This window comes from Pelobates fuscus, chromosome 7, assembly GCF_036172605.1.
Source record: "Pelobates fuscus isolate aPelFus1 chromosome 7, aPelFus1.pri, whole genome shotgun sequence".
NCBI lineage: Eukaryota > Metazoa > Chordata > Amphibia > Anura > Pelobatidae > Pelobates > Pelobates fuscus.
The window spans coordinates 15,627,597-15,649,633 of NC_086323.1; the positions used below are offsets into that span (position 1 = coordinate 15,627,597).

The 22,037-nt window shown below is 44.1% G+C and overlaps 1 protein-coding gene across 2 annotated transcripts in view; it reads left to right on the plus strand.

The window, feature by feature from the left end:
* ARMH1 (armadillo like helical domain containing 1) overlaps positions 1-22,037 on the plus strand; it is a 58,607-nt gene that overhangs the window by 5,864 nt on the left and 30,706 nt on the right. Inside the window, exons 1-6 of one of the 2 annotated variants that reach the window (XM_063427175.1) lie at positions 8,051-8,195; positions 8,500-8,725; positions 11,255-11,323; positions 12,233-12,399; positions 14,572-14,768; positions 16,219-16,303. In XM_063427175.1, the coding sequence (XP_063283245.1) occupies positions 8,520-8,725; positions 11,255-11,323; positions 12,233-12,399; positions 14,572-14,768; positions 16,219-16,303 (724 nt within the window). In that variant the 5' untranslated portion in view covers positions 8,051-8,195; positions 8,500-8,519. Of the gene's footprint in view, positions 1-8,050; positions 8,196-8,499; positions 8,726-11,254; positions 11,324-12,232; positions 12,400-14,571; positions 14,769-16,218; positions 16,304-22,037 lie in introns of those variants that run through there. The other variant, XM_063427174.1, reaches the window with a different exon arrangement.

Sequence of the window (22,037 nt, forward strand, 5' to 3'; positions counted from 1 at the left end):
GGCTCTGTCAGATATTCCCAGTAACGCCTGGCGCTGTCAGATATTCCCAGTAACGTCTGGCGCTGTCAGATATTCCCAGTAACGGTGTGTCTAGCGCTGTCAGATATTCCCAGTAACGTCTGGCGCTGTCAGACATTCCCAATAACGTATAGCGCTGTCAGATATTCCCAGTAACGCCTAGCGCTGTCACATATTCCCAGTAACGGTGTGCCTAGCGCTATCAGATATTCCCAGTAACGGTTTGTCTAGCGCTGTCAGATATTCCCAGTAACGGTGTGTCTAGCGCTGTCAGATATTCCCAGTAACGTCTGGCGCTGTCAGATATTCCCAATAACGTATAGCGCTGTCAGATATTCCCAGTAACGTCTAGCGCTGTCAGATATTCCCAGTAACGATGTGTCTAGCGCTGTCAGATATTCCCAGTAACGTTGTGTCTAGCGCTATCAGATATTCCCAGTAACGGTGTGTCTAGCGCTGTCAGATATTCCCAGTAACGGTGTGTCTAGCGCTGTCAGATATTCCCAGTAATGTCTAGCGCTGTCAGATATTCCCAGTAACGCTGTGTCTAGCGCTGTCAGATAGTCCCAGTAACATCTGGCGCTGTCAGATATTCCCAGTAACGTCTAGCGCTGTCAGATATTCCCAGTAACCGTGTTTCTAGCGCTTTCAGATATTCCCAGTAACGTCTAGCGCTGTCAGATATTCCCAGTAACGTCTACCGCTGTCAGATATTCCCAGTAACGGTGTGTCTAGCGCTGTCAGATATTCCCAGTAACGGTGTGTCTAGGACTGTCAGATATTCCCAGTAACGGTGTGTCTAGCGCTGTCAGATATTCCCAGTAACGCTGTGTCTAGCGCTGTCAGATATTCCCAGTAACGTCTAGCGCTGTCAGATATTCCCAGTAACGTCTAGCGCTGTCAGATATTCCCAGTAACGTCTAGCGCTGTCAGATATTCCCAGTAACGGTGTGTCTAGCGCTGTCAGATATTCCCAGTAACGGTGTGTCTAGCGCTGTCAGATATTCCCAGTAACGCTGTGTCTAGCGCTGTCAGATATTCCCAGTAACGGTGTGTCTAGCGCTGTCAGATATTCCCAGTAACGGTGCGTCTAGCGCTGTCAGATATTCCCAGTAACGCTGTGTCTAGCGCTGTCAGATATTCCCAGTAACGTTGAGCGCTGTCAGATATTCCCAGTAACGTCTAGCGCTGTCAGATATTCCCAGTAACGGTGTGTCTAGCACTGTCAGATATTCCCAGTAACGTCTAGCGCTGTCAGATATTCCTAGTAACGATGTGTCTAGCGCTGTCAGATATTCCCAGTAACATCTGGCGCTGTCAGATATTCCCAGTAACGTCTAGCGCTGTCAGATATTCCCAGAAACGGTGTGTCTAGCGCTGTCAGATATTCCCAGTAACGTCTAGCGCTGTCAGATATTCCCAGTAACGGTGTGTATAGCGCTGTCAGATATTCCCAGTAACGTCTAGCGCTGTCAGATATTCCCAGTAACGTCTAGCGCTGTCAGATATTCCCAGTAACCGTGTTTCTAGCGCTGTCAGATATTCCCAGTAACGGTGTGTCTAGCACTGTCAGATATTCCCAGTAACGTCTAGAGCTGTCAGATATTCTCAGTAACGTTGTGTCTAGCACTGTCAGATATTCCCAGTAACGTTGTGTCTAGCGCTGTCAGATATTCCCAGTAACGTTGTGTCTAGCGCTGTCAGATATTCCCAGTAACGGTGTGTCTAGCACTGTCAAATATTCCCAGTAACGTTGAGCGCTGTCAGATATTCCCAGTAACGTTGTGTCTAGAGCTGTCAGATATTCCCAGTAACGGTGTGTCTAGCGCTGTCAGATATTCCCAGTAACGGTGTGCCTAGCGCTCTCAGATATTCCCAGTAACGGTGTGTCTAGCGCTGTCAGATATTCCCAGTAACGGTGTGTCTAGCGCTGTCAGATATTCCCAGTAACGGTGTGTCTAGGACTGTCAGATATTCCCAGTAACGTCGAGCGCTGTCAGATATTCCCAGTAATGTTGTGTCTAGCGCTGTCAGATATTCCCAGTAACGGTGTGCCTAGCGCTCTCAGATATTCCCAGAAACGGTGTGTCTAGCGCTGTCAGATATTCCCAGTAACGGTGTGTCTAGCGCTGTCAGATATTCCCAGTAACGGTGTGTCTAGGACTGTTAGATATTCCCAGTAACGTCTAGCGCTGTCAGATATTCCCAGTAACGGTGTGTATAGCGCTGTCAGATATTCCCAGTAACGGTGTGTATAGCGCTGTCAGATATTCCCAGTAACGTCTGGCGCTTTCAGATATTCCCAGTAACGTCTGGCGCTGTCAGATATTCCCAGTAACGTCTAGCGCTGTCAGATATTCCCAGTAACGGTGTGTCTAGCACGGTCAGATATTCCCAGTAACGGTGTGTCTGGCACTGTCAGATATTCCCAGTAACGTCTGGCTCTGTCAGATATTCCCAGTAACGCCTGGCGCTGTCAGATATTCCCAGTAACGTCTGGCGCTGTCAGATATTCCCAGTAACGGTGTGTCTAGCGCTGTCAGATATTCCCAGTAACGTCTGGCGCTGTCAGATATTCCCAATAACGTATAGCGCTGTCAGATATTCCCAGTAACGCCTAGCGCTGTCACATATTCCCAGTAACGGTGTGCCTAGCGCTATCAGATATTCCCAGTAACGCTGTGTCTAGTGCTGTCAGATATTCCCAGTAACGTCTAGCGCTGTCAGATATTCCCAGTAACGTCTAGCGCTGTCAGATATTCCCAGTAACGGTGTGTCTAGCGCTGTCAGATAGTCCCAGTAACGGTGTGGCTAGCGCTGTCAGATATTCCCAGTAACGGTGTGTCTAGCGCTGTCAGATATTCCCAGTAACGTCTAGCGCTGTCAGATATTCCCAGTAACGTCTGGCGCTGTCAGATATTCCCAGTAACGTCTGGCGCTGTCAGATATTCCCAGTAATGTCTGGCGCTGTCAGATATTCCCAGTAACGTCTAGCGCTGTCTAATATTCCCAGTAACGGTGTGTCTACCGCTGTCAGATATTCCCATTAAGTGTGTTTAGCGCTGTCAGATATTCCCAGTAACGTCTGGCGCTGTCAGATATTCCCAGTAACGTCTAGCGCTGTCAGATATTCCCAGTAACGGAGTGTTTAGCGCTGTCAGATATTTCCAGTAACGGTGTGTCTAGCGCTGTCAGATATTCCCAGTAACGTCTGGCGCTGTCAGAAATTCCCAGTAACGGTGTGTCTACCGCTGTCAGATATTCCCAGTAACGGTGTGTCTAGCGCTGTCAGATTTTCCCAGTAACGTCTAGTGCTGTCAGATATTCCCAGTAACGGTGTGTCTACCGCTGTCAGATATTCCCAGTAAAGGTGTGTCTAGCGCTTCCAGATATTCCCAGTAACGGTGTGTCTAGCGCTGTCACATATTCCCAGTAACGGTGTGTCTGGCACTGTCAGATAGTCCCAGTAACGGTGTGTCTAGCGCTGTCAGATATTCCCAGTAACGTCTAGCGCTGTCAGATATTCCCAGTGACGGTGTGCCTAGCACTGTCAGATATTCCCAGTAACGTCTAGCGCTGTCAGATAGTCCCAGTAACGGTGCGTCTAGCACTGTCAGATATTCCTAGTAACATTTAGCGCTGTCATATAGTTCCAGTAACGGTGTGTCTAGCGCCGTCAGATATTCCCAGTAACGGTGTGCCTAGCGCTGTCAGATATTCCCAGTAACGGTGTGTCTAGCGCTGTCAGATATTCCCAGTAACGGTTTGTCTAGCGGTGTCAGATATTCCCAGTAACGGTGTGTCTAGCGCTGTTATATATTCCCAGTAACGGTGTGTCTAGCGCTATCAGATATGTCCTTCGTGCTGATGGAAATCCCATGAAAAGTGCTGCCCTGCACTGTGTGTAATTCGTATGCTGTGAGAAGGGGAGTATATGAACACACCAAGCATCGTTGTTGTTATGGTACCAGGAGTACTACCAAGGCACCCTCCCAGTGTAAGTGGTCAAACTGTAGTCTCACAAATTCCCTGGGGTCCTCCAGGAGCCACCTCCTACGCAGCCCCCAAATTTCTTGCAGTGTGTCATCCCGGTGGCGCTCATTGTCCGAGGGCACTCGGCGGTCGCTGTAAGCCGGGGAGCTGGCTCTGTACTGCAGGTTTTAGTACACCGGACCTAACAGAAGCTCTGTGCAAGATGAGGCAACTGGCTGACTCCAGGCAAGCTGTCAAGCTGTTCACAAACGGGTATAAGGGTAGTCCTGGCACCATAACCACTACAGCAGGCTTGTAGTGTTCCTTACATTCTTTAATAAGGTATGGATAATCTCCTAGTATTGTGACATGGCAGGTGAGCTAAACTCTCAACTGAATAACCTCCATTTGTTTAAATATGCATAGGGATTTGGGAAGTAACTTTTTTTCTGTTACTATGTATTGGGACTGATGTGTACTATGGTGTTTGCGGCCACCCAAGAGTAGTGGGAGTTTGAGCGCAGGACTTATTTCTTTTGTATTTGAATCCCCAAGTAACTGTCTTTTGGTAAAGTGGTCTCTCTCCTGCAGCACACACCTCAGGACAGTTATTTTCATGTGCAGTTTATCCCTTTGAAGAAGGAATGTGTGTGCAGCAAAACACAGCAAATCTGGCAAGTATGCTTGATTAAATAATCCCAATATATGGGAGACTTATTCACTTTTTCTACTGAAGAGCCACGTTACGAAAGCATCATTGCATGAATTATATAATGTAATTGTCAACTCGCCATATTTTGCAAACAGCGCTGACATCCATGACTCTCTTGCCAACCACCCACCTTCCATGTCAGCAATAATGTGCATACTGTGTTCTGATATACCCCCTCTCTCAGCCACACCGTCGGTAAAACTGGGAGATGTACAATGAACTATTTAGTGGAGAAACCCCCATACTTTAAATTATACCTAATTAAAAGGTAAATAACAAAATTAAGGCTAAAATAACCAATCTGACCGATGATGTATTGTAGAATTTTAAAGAATATAAGTAGCAAAGTTAACAACATAAAGCTACCTTAAATAATCATTCTACTTATCTGATTGAATTCGAAATCAATTCTCACATGTTAACTGGTTAAACCTTAGTAATATCAGCATCTTTATTTGTATAGTTTTCATTATTACTAAAAGGTTTACTCCGATCGTCCCTAACTGACTTGAGTTGTGTGTGTCTAGTAATAAAATAATACTGGATTTCACACATCCAGCTTTCCTTAATTGATGGGAGAATTAGGTCCGCAAGGGATCATTTAGGATTGAAGTCTTGCTGCCCCGTTATAAAACATGACAGAGTGCGTGGCATGTTGGACTGTTCAATGAAACTCTAACATTGAATAATATTGATACTTTTCACAGAGAAGCATTGATTATAATCTCTTTGAGAAGCTGTACAGAGTTTGTTATCATCATGCTGTGTGTGTGAGCATGTCAAACATCACCAATGACAAGTACACCCCCTCTCAAAGTGAGCATGTTGGTTCATTGCTCTTGAAGGGTGCAGTGTGTGTGAGGGGTGTAGTGTGTGTGAGGGGTGCACTGTGTGTGAAGGCTACAGTGTGCATGAAAGGTGCAGTGTGTATGTGTGTGTGTCTGTGTAAAGGGTGCAGTGTGTGTGGATGATGAGTGCAGTGTGAAGAATGTAGTTGAGTGTGTGTGCAGTGAGCGTGAGGCTGCAGTGTGTGTATGTCTGTGTGAAGAGTGCAGTGTGTGAGGAGTGTAGTGTATGAAGACTAGTTAGTATGTGTGTAAGAGGTCAGTGTGTGTGAGGACTGCAGTTTGAGGCTGTGTGTGAGAGGTGCATTTGTGTGTGTGAAGGGTGCAGTGTGTGTGTGAACGGTGCAGTGTGTATGAAAGTGCATTGTGTGAAGGGTGTAGTTAGTGTGTGTGTGTTTGATGTGCAGTGGTGGGTATAGGAGTGCAATATGTGTATGTGTGTGTGTGAGGGGTGCAGTGTGTGTATGTCTGTGTGAAGAGTGCAGTGTGTGTGTGTGTGTGACGGGTGCAGTGTGTGAGGAGTGTAGTGTGTGAAGGCTGTAGTTAGTATGTGTGTGAGAGGTGCAGTGTGAGCAGGGCCGGTGCTTGGATTTTTAGGTACATAGGCGAAGATGCATTTTTCCGCCCCCCCCTCCCCCCCCAAAAAAAACATCTTCACCTATGTGCCTCTTAACCAGCCCCTCTCCCCTCCCTGACCATTAATGGTCCCTTCGTGTTCTTCTCCCCTACCCCCTCTTTTCCCTGTCTCTTGGTGTTTCTCTCCCATTCCCTCCCTGTCCCTTGGTGCACCCCACACCCCTTTAGTGGTCACACTCCCCTTCCTGGTGTGTCAGTGTGTACAGAGTGGAGCGGAGCGGAGCGCGGTACAGGAGCTTCAGTTTTTTGTACCCGGCCGAACTGACAGGGAGTGCTCTCTCTGTGAGCACCTCCTGTCAGTCTGGCCAGGTACAGGAAACAGAAGCTCCTGTACCGAGCTCCGCTACACTCTGTACACACCGACAGTCACACACTCAATGACAAACACACAGACGTCACTGACAGACACAGACTCATTGACAGACACACTGATAGTCACACACAGACTCAATGACAAACATACTCTCACTGATTTGACAGACACACACTCATACACTGACAAACACACTCATCATACACTGACAGACACACTCATACACTCACATGCACACACACAGACGCACTCACACACACACACACGCTGTCACTCACAGACACACACACTCTGTCACTCACAGACACACACTGTCACTCACAGACACATACACTCACACACAGACACATACACTCACACACACACACACACTCACACTCACACACAGACACATACACTCACACACACACATACACACAGACACATACACACACACACACAGACACATACACACACACACACAGACACATACACTCACACACACACAGACACATACACTCACACACATACACTCACACACATACACTCACACACACACACACACAGACACTCACACACACACAGACAGACACACTCACACACATACACTCACACACAGACACATACACTCACACACACACACAGACACATACACTCACACACACACACACACACACAGACACATACACTCACACACATACACTCACACACACACAGACACTCACACACACAGACACATACACTCACACACATACACTCACACACACACACTCACTAATTATTTTATAAATAAATATTTTCCACCCAGCCTCCCTACCTGGAGAGCTGGTGTGGATGAGGAATCCTTCCCTGGGGTCCAGTGGGGCTGCTGGGCGGTGGGGCTATGACGTCATATTCCGGCTCCCGCGGTATCAGCAGACAGGCAGCGCGCGAGGGAGCAGAGCAGAGAGGTTAGAGCTCCCTCGCCGCGTCTGATCTCAGTACAGCCGCACGCAGCACCGGGGGACGAGATGGTGGCCCGGCAGGAGGGAGAGCTTCCCTCCTGCCGGTCACTGAAATCTTGCGCCCCCAGAGCCCGTGTGCCCTAAGGCGGCCGCCTGTGCCGCCTTATGGACGCGCCGGCCCTGAGTGTGAGGCTGTGTGTGAGAGGTGCATGCGTGTGAGTGAAGGGTGCAGTGTGTCAGGAGTGAAGTTTGTGAAGGGTGTAGTAAGTGTGTATGTGTTTGGTGTGCACTGGGGGGAAGATGCAAGTAATACATAAATGTTTGTTTTCTTATTTAAAAAAAGAAAATCTATACTTATATCCCTTACCTTTGCTAGGGAGGAGGAGCATAGAGGTGAATCCCTGGTGGTCGTAGTGGTGAGGTGAACTCCTGGAGTTCACTGTCGCAAGATCGGAGTTTTGTCATGGTAACAGTGGCAACGCTCCTACCTTGCAAGAGGAACCTGGTGGAGCTGCAAGATAGTGCTCTCCCGGGTCCTCTGCGCTCTTCCTCCCTACCCCGCCGGCTTTCCAGTAAAGTGCCTGTGGGCCAGTGAGAGAGATCTTTGATCTCCCCACCTGCCCATGAAGGCAAACTGCAGGGCCGGCGCTCGGTTAGTGCTCGCTCTGCATGGGCCGAAGGGGAGATCCTGTGAATCTGCACTGCACTATATCCTTAGGCGGGAATCATTCCACCCAGGCACAAAGGTTGCAGCTGCATTGAAGCTCCATAAAAGTGTGAGTGCACTTTTTTATCTTATTTATACCAACAACAATATACTACACTATTAGTTTCTTCTGTTCTTTTCTTGTCGTTGCATGTATCTAAATAATGGACGCTGCACCCGCCCCTTGTTTTATCAATACGTAAAAAAAACACTTATTTTCAGGTTGTAATTTTTATTGGCACCTCTAAATCAACTCTGCGACCCAATATATTGTAAAGGCTGGTGAAAGGGGTATTTTAATAGCCATTGTGCATAGCCACTTTGTTTAAAGCAATATTGTGTAAGTCAAATTCTCCTTTGTGTCTTTGTCTTAGGAGAGCTTTGTGTGGGTAGAATGCCCCCCATCAAGGAACAGGAGGCGGTGAGCCGTCTAATGGCTTTCTTGAAGGAGTGGGACAGTGGAAATAAAGTCGTTAGAAAACGCATCATGAAAGATTTCATCTCCTTCAATAAGGGGAAGACAGGACCGGAGCTGGAGCAGGAATTCTCCCAAGGCAGCAGTTTGTTCTTGGCGAGGTTAACGACATGGCTTAAACTGTCGTATCCTTTTTCTTATTATTATTGGCATGGATATAATGCCAACATATTGTGCAGTGCTTTACAGTTGCAGAGCTGGAATATATAACAGCAAAAAATTCACAGACAAAATAACGTTGACAAATACAATAGGTGAAATGTGTCCTTCTCAAACAAGCTTACAAGTTTGATCATATTCATCCGATATCCGTGGTGTAAAATCCCAATATGTCAGCAGATCCGCTTCACCCTCATATCTAGTAGTATAACAATAAATGTAACATTGGCTTCAGCTGTGACAGGACTCAAATTCCCATGAGTCTGCCAATCTGATCTAAACCTTCTGTTTTAATGTGCTCTCATATGTAACATGGGGAGTTAAGAAACCCCTATGTCCCTACTCCATCCCCTCCAGTCTTTATCAGAAGTAAATGTCCTATTTAATGTCCATTACTTTTTCAAAGAACATAACGCAGTGAAGAGGAGGAAAGAGATCTACCTGCTACTAACCCTAGACTTCATTATCGCCATATATGTCCCTGTGCTGCTAGGTTTGGTATATAAAATATATAAAAATATTTACCCCCTCATTCCCCAGACAAACGTAAACATGTCTACTTCTTTCACCTCTTTCTGCATTCCACGTCTTATTTATAGGGAAGAGAGATCTTGCCTTGCTGTTTGCAGGGGACCTCAGTCAATAAAAGAGACGAGGATGAAAGGTCGGCAGTATCACAGATAGAGAAAGAACTTTGATGTCAGAGGTAGATAAGGGGAGGTAGAGAAGAACTTGGTGCCATGGGGGTAGAAATGGATATGTGCCGTTTAAGATAGACAAGAAATCTGCAATATCAGAAATAGATGAACAGTCTCTTGAAAACAGTGCATTACTGAATAAAGCAAGGATGTCCATCTGGGTCCTGGCTGGTTACTGAATAAAGCAAGGATGTCCATCTGGGTCCTGGCTGGTTACTGAATAAAGCAAGGATGTCCATCAGGGTCATGGCTGATTACTGAATAAAGCAAGGATGTCCATCAGGGTCATGGCTGGTTACTGAATAAAGCAAGGATGTCCATCAGGGTCATGGCTGGTTACTGAATAAAGCAAGGACGTCCATCAGGGTCATGGCTGGTTACTGAATAAAGCAAGGACATCCATCAGGGTCATGGCTGGTTACTGAATAAAGCAAGGACATCCATCAGGGTCATGGCTGGTTACTGAATAAAGCAAGGACGTCCATCGGGGTCATGGCTGGTTACTGAATAAAGCAAGGACGTCCATCGGGGTCATGGCTGGTTACTGAATAAAGCAAGGACGTCCATCGGGGTCATGGCTGGTTACTGAATAAAGCAAGGACGTCCATCGGGGTCATGGCTGGTTACTGAATAAAGCAAGGACGTCCATCGGGGTCATGGCTGGTTACTGAATAAAGCAAGGACGTCCATCGGGGTCATGGCTGGTTACTGAATAAAGCAAGGACGTCCATCGGGGTCATGGCTGGTTACTGAATAAAGCAAGGACGTCCATCGGGGTCATGGCTGGTTACTGAATAAAGCAAGGATGTCCATCGGGGTAGGGCTGGTTACTGAATAAAGCAAGGATGTCCATCGGGGTCATGGCTGGTTACTGAATAAAGCAAGGATGTCCATCGGGGTCATGGCTGGTTACTGAATAAAGCAAGGATGTCCATCGGGGTCATGGCTGGTTACTGAATAAAGCAAGGATGTCCATCGGGGTCATGCTTGGTTACTGAATAAAGCAAGGACGTCCATCAGGGTCATGGCTGGTTACTGAATAAACCAAGGATGTCCATCAGGGTCATGGCTGAGCAGAACTATAACTCACATTAACCTTTTACAGCTTTTAGTTCTACAAAGGGGGGGGCGAGGTAGCAGGGCATTGTTAGATTCCAGAAACACATGGCGCTTGTTCCCAAGGGATATGTTGTTGACCCTTACACTAACAGAGTGGTGGGAGTTTGTTATGACATATGCAGACTTTTCTGTCATGTCCCCTCCTCTCTTCTCCCATAAACAGAGTGCTGCTGATGGTCTCTGGAATCCCAATAAAAGCCTAAATCAAACACATGCTGTACAGACAGGCCTTCAATGTGATCCCACCACACTGTCTAACTAATAGAGGGGTGTTTTATTCCTAGCACCCCTTTCTAAAAGTAATCTTGGGGTACTACACACTCCCCCTGAGAAGTCTTAACGTTATACTACTGATCTTACTTTTTATAATAGGTAGCTGTTTTGGGAAGTAACTGCTGGATGTAAAATTGAAAAAAAAAAAAAAACCATAATACTAATATCCTCCTGCTTTCTGCAAAACTGTAGAGACCCAGGGCTTGGAATCCCACATTCAGGGCTTCATTCCCTAAAGCCCCCTCTTGGTAAAACCTATGGGGAGGGTGGTACCTTTATTACCAAACTTGATGGAAACGTATAGATATATGAGACGTGAGAGCTTACATCATTTTCAGTAAAGTTGTGCACATACAGCATAGGAAGGAGAATTGTAATGGTTTTATTCCTTGACTTGTTTTCCAGTTATATGTTTGGGACATGTCTTAGTGAGATTCTTCAGTCTATCTCTGTATTTCTGTCAGCAACCTGCAGGTAAAGCAAAACAATTCAATTACATGACAATTCTTAACTCTACCCATTTTATCTGACATCTGAAAGAACTTTATCACAATGTTACACCCTCGGCCTTACTATTTGCCACAAATACTTGTGTGTAGATTTAGGGGGGTCCCTCCACCCATCCTATCTAGCCAACTGACTAATTGAAAGTAAGAATTGTTGCCATTACAGCCAGTGGCGTATTTTGAATTTGTGCTACCCTAGGCATGACGAAACTTGTGCACCCTCCCCCCCCATCTAAATTTGCTCTGCCCCTTCCTGTCAAGGCTGCACTTCTTCCTGTTTAAGACCAACACGCAGTTTGACTGACCTACACCCACTGGCACACACTCTCAGATGCACATACAGTGACATACACTCACTGACATACACTCACTGACAAAGTCACTGACAGACGCACATTCACTCACTAATAGACGCATACTGACAAACACAAGCACTGATTCATAGATACACACTAGCTCACCGACATACACACACTCATTTACTAACAGACACTCATTGATTTACTAACAGCCATACACTGACAGACACACACATTCACACACATAATAGCTCCCTCTATTATTACAGTTTTGCCCAATTTCTATGCCCTTGGGTGGCAAAAAGCAACGAGATAAGATTATTTATGAAAGAGGCAGCACTGATTTCTTGCGCGGCTTATTAATAACTTGCCACAATTTCGATGCTCTATTGAAGGCACGTTTTGTGCCATGATGTTGCCCCCACACCCAGCTTCCTCACATTTTATACACAACTAACTTGTATTACATCCCACAATGTTAATTTTGGGAAGGAGAGAAAATGCATTGTACAAGGACATATCATACAAATGTATGATAAACAGTGTTCACATCTCATCTTTATTCATCATCCTCTCAGCAATCGCTACAAGGTAGAGTTTGTGGAATTTGGAGGCATCTTGATTCTGTTAGAAATTCTGGGCATTAAACTAGTGAAGGAACAGCAAAAAGTGGAAGCTCTGAAACTCCTTCAGACGTTGGCTGCTACAGGAAGGAAATACAAAGAACTGGTGTGTGAAAGCTACGGTTAGTACCAGATCTCAGTTTATTCACATGTACTATGATGGAATCTGTCGTGTACCGGGAGTCACAGCTCTGAAGAAATGTTTGATGGCTGAATAGGGAGGGCTAGTGCAGTCATAGCTAACTTTGCACTGCTCTGCATCTCCCATAATGCCAAAAAGACCATATACTCATGGCAACCACTGGGGGTTTGTATAAACATTTATAAAAAAAAAAAAAAAAAAAAAAAAAAGACTGCATTTGTCAAAACATGCATTTTCTTTATAAATCAAAATGATACACTATCGCTGGGGAGGCTATTAGTTGAATAGGCGTATTTAAGCTGACCTCACATTTATAGAAGTGGTTATGGTGGTAGGTATCTACAAGTGCAGCATTTCTGCTTGATTAAAAAAAAAATTATGAAAGAAATGCACTTTCAGATGTAAGAAGCTATCAAATGCCCCACTTCTAGGAACGTGAGCGATACGTTCCCAGCTTAAGGATGCCTATTGTTTCCCTTGATTCCAATTGGTAGTCCATGGTTTCTGAAATAGAAATGCATAATGACTATATAGTGTACTAATATTTTGTAAGATAATACTTACCTCTTAATGCATGAACCGGGGCGGCATATAGACATATGAAAAACAAACAAAAAAATGGTGCAGTTTTGTGTGACAATAAATTGGTTTCAAAGAGAGTGAATAAAAACTCACATTTAAAGGAGCCTTTTAAAGAGATAAAGGCTCCAAACCTGCAGACCTCTAAAAGCTTAAGGTGGAAGTAATACCTTCTTTAATGATGGTGTGATAAAACACTGGCAGAAGTTGATGTCAAATGAAATACAAAAAGAAGAGCAATATGATGCAATATTGTTTGGTATAAAAACACTTAAAACAAATATCCCCCCAAAATTCCTGCTCAGCTTCGTTAGGAGCCCATACATGTCTGGCTCCAAGTTTGCAGATATAGGGTGACAATGAACTCTTTGGGAGCCGGGGTGCAGTTTCCAGGAAGGAATCACTAGTAAGTGTTGATTTCAGCAAAGATTTATTAACAAATAATTAAAAGGTTATTATTGAAAAATAGTAACAACTATATCAAATAAATAAAATCAATAATAAACACTGGAATCCTCCCTACGTGACGCGCTTCATCTGTCCACCGGACTTTCTCAATCGGTATCCTGCTTGCCCCGGGTTCCCCCTCTTGTAGGGGATTGAATTAATTAACCCACCAATCTGGGCACTTCTTTGGGGGGCTTGGATGTGGGGCCGTGTTCTGGAAGTTCCGTCTTACCATCCATATCACTTCCGAGTGTCTTTTTCCACCTCTACAACCAGTAGTGACGTATCGGGAAGGGTCTCTCTGCATCATGTCCGGAAGTTTGGAGAATTTTATATTTTTTCAGTCTGACCGAATGGTCAATTCGGGTTTCATTTAAACTACTACTCCCAAAGTGCATTGAGGTACATGAGTTTGATCACCAAATGTACATTCATTTTAACCAAATTTTTTATTTGATTTTTTTGGACTTTTTTGGATTATATATCATTTAAATGTCCAAAACTCTCATAATTTAATCCTAATAGTCCCATGTACATTCAAATAAACAAGAAAATAGAGTTGGGGAAAAAAGTTAAACAATACAGTTTGTTTATAAACTAATAAAAATATGTAAATATTTAAATATTAAAATTGATTTTTTTTTTTAAATAAAATGAGATACAATTAGACTTAACAGTTTTCTTAAAAAGGAATAATCGGACCTCAAAGCATAAGTGATGAATGAAAATATCAATACAACATGTAAAATACAGAAGTTATACTTGGAAAGTGGTTTGGTGCATATATATATATAGACAATTAAATAATTATAGTGTATACACCTCCTATTGTATTGGTTATGGTGTTTGTCATCGACTCATTTCATGGACCTTGAATAGATGGAATCTGGTTGACTTTGATGCGTATTGAATCTATGTCTCTAAGGCCAAAAGGATTTTATTTGTTGTGTTTTTTGCAGGTTTGCTAATATGATTGATACTTTTGGATCATTCAGATAAAATATGGTATTAAAATGGTATTGTAATAATAATGCACTCTACACAGCCAGGTGTTTGTAGAGGCAACGTGTGGATAAATCGGGAAATGATGGAGTAAATAATATAAAAGAGTTGTGTGTTTCCCTAGGGGTGCGAGCGGTCGCAGAGTGCCTGGCTAAGGCCAGATCAGAAGAAACACAGGAACAAGCCCAGGTGCTGCTTGAAACATTGGCTCAAGGAAACCCTAAATACCAGACCCAAGTGTACAAAGGATTGATTGCTCTCCTGCCTTGTGCATCCCCAAAAGCTCAGCAGTTAGCTCTTCAGGCTCTTCGACCTGTTCAGGTGAGGAATGGCTGATGTAATGGGCAAACAGATTGAACTGTGGTTTCATTTTACAATACGTTAAACTGAAGGGGTGCAGTGAGGATTGTGATGAGGTTGACATGACTGCGACAACAAAGTTATGTGCAGGTTGGTAGCCATCCAAAAATATGCCATCCCTTTGCCTGTTTACTGGATAAGCATTGGCAATAGAGCCACTAGCATACAGGGTTGTGGGACGCAGCATCATAGTACAATTATTTTGTTGATTGAGAACCACAGGAGGTGCACTGGGATAGCTATTTACATAGTAATCCAAGAGAGAGACAACAGACAGGAAGCCTTTTCTAGCCCTCCTAGAACATGTGCCATCATCATTGATGGCAAAGGAGTTCTGGGAAACAGAGTGTGCATGTCCAATGCATTCAGAGATCTCTGAACATCAGCCAACATCATGTTGTGCAGGGCATACTGATGGAGGTTGTAGATATATAAGGTTTCTCAAGACTCTGGTAGCCTTCATATTTTAAAGGGGACGCCAAAATAACTTTAGCTTAATGAAGCAGTTTTGGTGAATATAATGTCTCTGCAGTCTCACAGCTCAGTTCTCTGCCATTTAGGAGTTGGTTCACTTTGTTTATGCAGCCCTAGTCACACCTCCCTGCATGTGACTTACACAGCCTTTCTAAACACTTCCTGTAAAGTGAGATGTAATGTTTAGGCTTCCTTTAATGCACAGCCTATTTACTTTATTATTTATTATCTCCTGCTCTGGTAATAGCCTTCTACACCCAGCAAGTGCTTCCTGTGTGCGATTAAAGTACAATTTACAGAGCATGAGATAAAAACCTCTAAAGCAAGTTAACATCTGATTGAAATGCAGGCTTTGTCAGTCACAGGCAGGGGAGGTGTGGCTGGGGTTGCATAAACATAAAGAAATGTGATTTACTCATAAATGGCAGAGAATTGAGAATTGAGACTGCAGGGGTATGATCTATACACCAAAACTGCTTCATTAAGCTAAAGTTGTTTTAATGCCTTTAGTATCCCTTTAAACCCATATTTGAAAGCTTGCAGAGAACTGCAAGCTTTGTGGAGAAATGAAAGGCAATTGTTTTTACTTGCCCCTCATGCTGAAACTTTACATCTTTCCACTTGTTAGCAGGTCCGTTTTAAAGAAACCCACATATTAATAAGATAATATATATATATATATATGATGCATAACAGTGAACCGCATATTATGGGAACATAATTCCATTGAGAGTTGTGGAAATATAATATAATAAACCAAGAGGCGGAAGATCGAGGGCTTTATAAATGTCTCCAGGGCATATCAGGATAACGTAGTGAAATAAGTCCAGGAAAATAGTGGGTCTAGTAGCCCTAAATTAGCTGTACAATAACGGTATAATTTATACTCATTAAAGAAATATTACCTTATGACACAGTCTGACATTGATTCCTCCAGATGATTGTGACTGAGGCCCATCCCAGCATCGTCGACCCTCTCCTGGCTGTGCTTCGAACTATGCATTTGGAAATACAGAATGAGGGTGAGTTAAATAGTTTATATATAATGGCTATTTTATATATCTTAGTGGTATTTTCCTCGTTATGTGTAGCAGGTTAATCACTGAGGTCCACATTTATTGTAGAATTGCATTACCTATGAAAGGCCATACAAAATGTCAGAACTCTCCACTGTTATGTAATTAACACCAGAAATGGAACAATAAATTAACCTGGGGAGGGATAAACTGCAGGTTTATATAGAATCAAGACAAAACAATAAATAGTTAAAAAAACAAAAAACACCACAATTGTCACTGCAGTACAGTTAAATTGCCCATTTCTGTTATATACCTTAGTATGGCACAATGTAGTAGCTCAGTGTAGGCAGGGCCAGATTAAGAGCCCGGTGGGCCTGGTGCTGACAATTATGAGGGGCCTAAGTACAGAATCTTATCGACCAAAAACACTAAAACAGTCACACCTCTCAAGCGTTATGTATCTGGTGGAGATGTTGCAGGAGGGAAACTCATAGAATGCAGCTATAAAAAAAACTCAGATTCTCTTATAATATGCTAATCTCTCTCTAATTCATGCTTGAATCTTTCAAGTAAATCCATACCCCCTAACAGCAGTGTCCAGTGAAGCAGGAAGTCAATGGGCATTGTAAAAGGGAGGGCCACCAACGCAGGTCATGTAACCAGAACTTCCGAAAGGGACGAACACGCCCTAAAAGGAGGCGTGTCTGCCCAAAGAATTGGAAGACTAGTCTGGCATGAATGCATGTCAGGCTGCCTGCCAATCATGCATGCTGGCCAACAGCACCCGGAGCTTGGCATACATGCGTCTAATGATGTGTTCGCGCCATGCTTTCTAAGGACTGTCCCCTAGTACTCAAATGTCCACTTGTCTCCTTACCTTCTTACTAGCAGGCAGAAGCTCCTGGTATACAGTCTGAGACAGCGAAAAGATGGATATAGTGAGTATAGAAGAAAGGGAACAAGCCACAGTGTTAGAGAGACCAAAGTAAGCATTGCCTTAACTAATTTCATTGTCAGCCAGTCCACACAAGTTTAGTTTCCATATATCCCTCTTAAGTTTCCATATTTAAGCAAGAGTATGTGAAGAGTAGTTAGGGTTGCCACCTTTCTTGGAAAAAAATACGGGCCTTACTAATTTGCATAACAAATGTATGCATGACATCACATGATGTAAATCACAAGGAGTGACAGAAAATTATGTGAAATCAACAAAAAACTACTAACAGTTTGATTCTGCTGTATAGATGCATTGCTCCCAGTTTTTCCCTGTCTCCCAGTGTCCCCAAGTACTGTAAAGTGCCCTGAGAAAACCTAGAATCCACGATAGAAGATACCTCATACTCCTCCTGACCACCCACCACCACCGGAGGGGGAGGAACACAAGGAACAGCATATCTATTGCAGACAAGAGGTTTGAGTAAGGACACATGAAAAGTGTTGGGAATCCCTAAAGATGCAGGAAGAGCCAGAGAGTAAGACACTGGATTGATCCTACGAAGCACTCTATAGGGACCAAGGAATCTGGGGGCAAACTTCATGCTAGGGACCTTAAACTTGATGTTGCGAGATGACAACCAAACCCGGTCCCCTACTTGGTACACCGGGTTTGCACTCCTACGCTTATCAGCAAAATGTTTGAAGCGTTTAGCAGCAGGCCCTAGAGCAGTTTGAACCTTAACCCAGGTATCCCGAATGGAGGCCAGACGCTCATCCAGAGCAGGAATGGCAGTATCAGAAAATACCACAGGGAGAACCGTAGGATGCCTACCATTATTGACAAAAATGGACTGTGCCTAGAGGAGTCATGAACAGCATTGTTTCTAGCGAACTCGGCCCACGGGAGTAGTTCGGACCAATTGTCCTGTGTGCTATTAATAAAACAACGCAAATAAACTTCTAATGACTGGTTAGCCCTCTCAGCTGTACCATTGGTCTGTGGATGGTAGGAGGAGGAGAAGGAGAGATCAATCCCCAATTGTTTACTGAACGCCCTCCAGAACCTGGACACAAACTGAGAGCCCCTATCAGGCACAATATTGTGAGGGATGCCATGCAAACGGACAATTTCACGTATGAAAATTAGGACCAATTCTTGCGAAGATGGCAACTTCTTGAGAGGAATGAAGTGAGCCATCTTAGAAAATCGGTCTACAACCATGAGAATAGTAGTGAACCCAGCAGAGTTAGGAAGCTCAACAATAAAGTCCATGGATAAGTGGGACCATGGAATCTCAGGAACAGGAAGAGGCTGCAACAGGCCACAAGGAAGTGCATGAGGCACCTTAGAAACTGCACACACAGAACATGCCTGCACATACTCCTTTACATCTTTCCTGAGTGAATCCCACCAAAATGATCTAGTGATCGCGGCAGTGGACTTATTGATGCCTGGGTGTCCAGCAGTTATATTGTCATGGAACACTTTCATGATATTAACCCTTTCACATAGGGGAACGAACAGTTTATCACACGGTTTACCACTGGGCGCCTGAGGCTGGGCCTCCAGTATGGTGCCAAGCAGTGGAGAAGACAGTGAGAGGACAGTAGTAGCAATAATACACTCTGGTGGAATAATAGGAGATGTCACCTGTTCCGGAGCTGACTCATTATCAAATTGCCTGGACAAGGCATCAGCCTTGGTATTTTTAGAACCAGGTCTATAAGTAATGAGGAAGTTAAAACATGAAAGGAACAGTTACCATCTAGCCTGTCTGGAAGACAAACGTTTGGCATCCCCTATATATGCCAGGTTTTTGTGGTCGGTTATGATCAACAGGGGGTCCTTGGAATCCTCCAAAAGATGTTGCCACTCCTTGAGGGCAAGAATAATGGCCAACAGTTCTCTATTGCCAATATCGTAGTTGCGCTCAGCAGGAGACATCTTTCTGGAGAAGTAGCCACAAGAGGGCAATGGTGTTCCCTGGCTTTCTCTCTGAGAGAGAACAGCCCCTACCCCTGTCTCGGATGCATCAACCTCCAATATAAAAGGTTTACTGGTGTCGGGATGTTTTAGTATGTCTGCAGAGGCAAATCTTTGTTTAAGAGTCTTAAAAGCATTCACAGCCTCTTTGGGCCATACCGTGCTACTAACCCCTTTGCGAGTCATATTAGTGATGGGGGCTATTACAGAAGAAAATCCCTCGATGAATCTTCTGTAATAGTTGGCAAAACCAATAAACCTTTGAATGGCTTTTAAACCAGAGGGTAATGGCCAGTGTAGTACAGCCTCTAGTTTTTTAGGATCCATTTGAAATCCCGATGCAGAGATGTTGTAACCCAAAAAGTGGACTTTAGGCTGGTCAAATATGCACTTTTCTAATTTACAATAAAGTTTATTTTTCAACAACGTCTGCAGAACCTGTTTCACATGGGAGTGGTGAGTTTGAAGATCAGGGGAATACACCAAAATGTCATCCAAATAAACCAAGAAAAATTAGTAAATTAATTTCCTGAGTACATCATTTATAAAGTCTTGGAATACGGCCGGGGCGTTGCATAACCCAAATGGCATTACCAGATATTCATAGTGTCCACTACGGGTATTAAATGCCGTCTTCCACTCATGATTCTCTTTAATTCTAACCAAATTGTAAGCGCTCCTAAGGTCAAGCTTAGTAAATACTTTAGCTCCCTGAAGTCTATCGAACAATTCGGAAATGAGTGGGATAGGGTATGCATTTTTACAGTGATTTTATTAAGTGCCCTGTAGTCTATGCAAGGGCGTAACTACCCACCCTTTTTCTCAACAAAAAAGAATCCTGCACCAGCTGGTGAGGATGACTTTCTTATGTGCCCTTTGCACAAGGATTCTTTGATGTATTCCTCCATTATTTTACTCTCCTGGGGAGATAAGGCATAAACTGCCCCCTTAAGTGGCATAGCGCCTGGAAACAGGTTAATGGCACAGTCATATGCTCTGTGGGGAGGCAATACATCAGATTGAGCCTTGTTAAACACCTCCTGAAGTTCTCGGTATTGTATGGGAACTCCAGGAGTTTGGGGAGTGGTAGTGGGAAGGTCAATAGTATCCAATCTCTTTAGTGCTGGTTTTATACATCTCCCCATACACTCTTTACCCCATTCTAATATCTCCCAATTAGCCCAGTCAATATAGGGATTGTGCTTACTCAGCCACGGAAACCCTAATATGATAGGACATGATGGAGAAGTAATAACCTGAAACGTCATCTCCTCCCTATGGGAGGCCCCAATAGAGATCGTAATAGGGACAGTTTCGTGGGTTATAAGCGGTTGTTTGAGTGGTCTACCATCAATAGCCTCTACAGCTAGCGGCGTAGCTCTCTCCCTGACCGGTATCTCATTACCCCTAAAAAAACTGGACATCGATAACATTTCCAGCAGCACCTGAGTCCATTAGGGCACTGCAAGAAAACTTCTTGTTATCAAGTGAAATAGATACCTCAAGGAGGAATCTACTTTAGTTTTTGTTAGAGGACAACTCCATCACACCTAAGATCTGTCTCCTTAAGGTTCTTAGGTGCGGAAGTTTTCCGGACGCACTGGACAATTAGTTATCATATGTCCCTTTCTACCGCAATATAGGCATAACCCCTCCCTTCTCCTATACTGTTTTACTGACAGTCTAGTGACCCCCAACTGCATAGACTCTTAGGTAATTCTTTAGCGGCTATCTCATCTAGTATAGTCTCTGAGAGACCCTTTTTGAATGCTGAGATTAACCCATTGTTACTCCAGTCTACCTCGGAAGCTAAGGTACGGAATTCAATAGCATAATCCGAGATAGACCGGTTACCTTGTCTGATGTGCATTAGGGTAGTGGAGGCGTCATCCTCTCTACCCAATGGCTCAAACGTGAGCTTGAATTCGTCAAGGAATTCCTGGTAATTATGAGCTATGCTCCGATTACTCTCCCACAACGGATTAGCCCAGGCAAGGGCCTTGCCCTTTAATTGATTCATTAGATAACCAATTTTTGCTCTGTCCGTGGGGAACGACCCTGGTGAGGCCTCAAAATGGTACTCCACCTGATTAAGAAAACCCCTGCATTCCTGGATTTTGCCATCAAACTGTAGGGATGGCGATAAGGAGATGCTAGGAGTCCTATTAACAGTGGGTGGAGGTACACAGGGTAGAGGTGCAATAGGAGGAGACGCTGCAGGCTGCAGATGCGCTGTTCTAGAGAGAGGCATACTGAAAGCCTGAGCGAATTGATCCATGCGGTGATCATTCTCCTCTAATTTCCTCTCGCAAGCAGCTATGTGCTGACACAGTTCTACAGGATCTATGGCCATGTCGTAATGTCAGGATTACTGTTTGATCCAGCACGTAGAACTGTATAGCACGGATGACAAATAAGTAACGTATTACCGGTCCTTAGAATGGCCGGATTTAACGTACATAGAATAGTAAAAAATACTAGCCGAGGTCAGGGAACACAGAAAGGGACGCAGCGATGAGGAAAGCCAGGAGTCAGGATACCAGAATATAGAGACGTCAAATAAACAAAGCCAAAGTCAAAAACCAGGTAGAAAACTAATAACAGGAACACACTCTCGGACAGCCACAAGGGAAACCACGACAGGGCACTGAGCAGGATGAGAACTGGGCCTAAATACCCCTCCTTTAGTTCTGATAGGCTGTAACCAGCCTTTGACCCCAAAGTCAGTTACCAGGTTTCATTTGCATAATTGCTGCTTAGCATTAACCCTTCTGTGGATTAGGTTTACTGTGTGGACAGTAAATATCATTAACCACA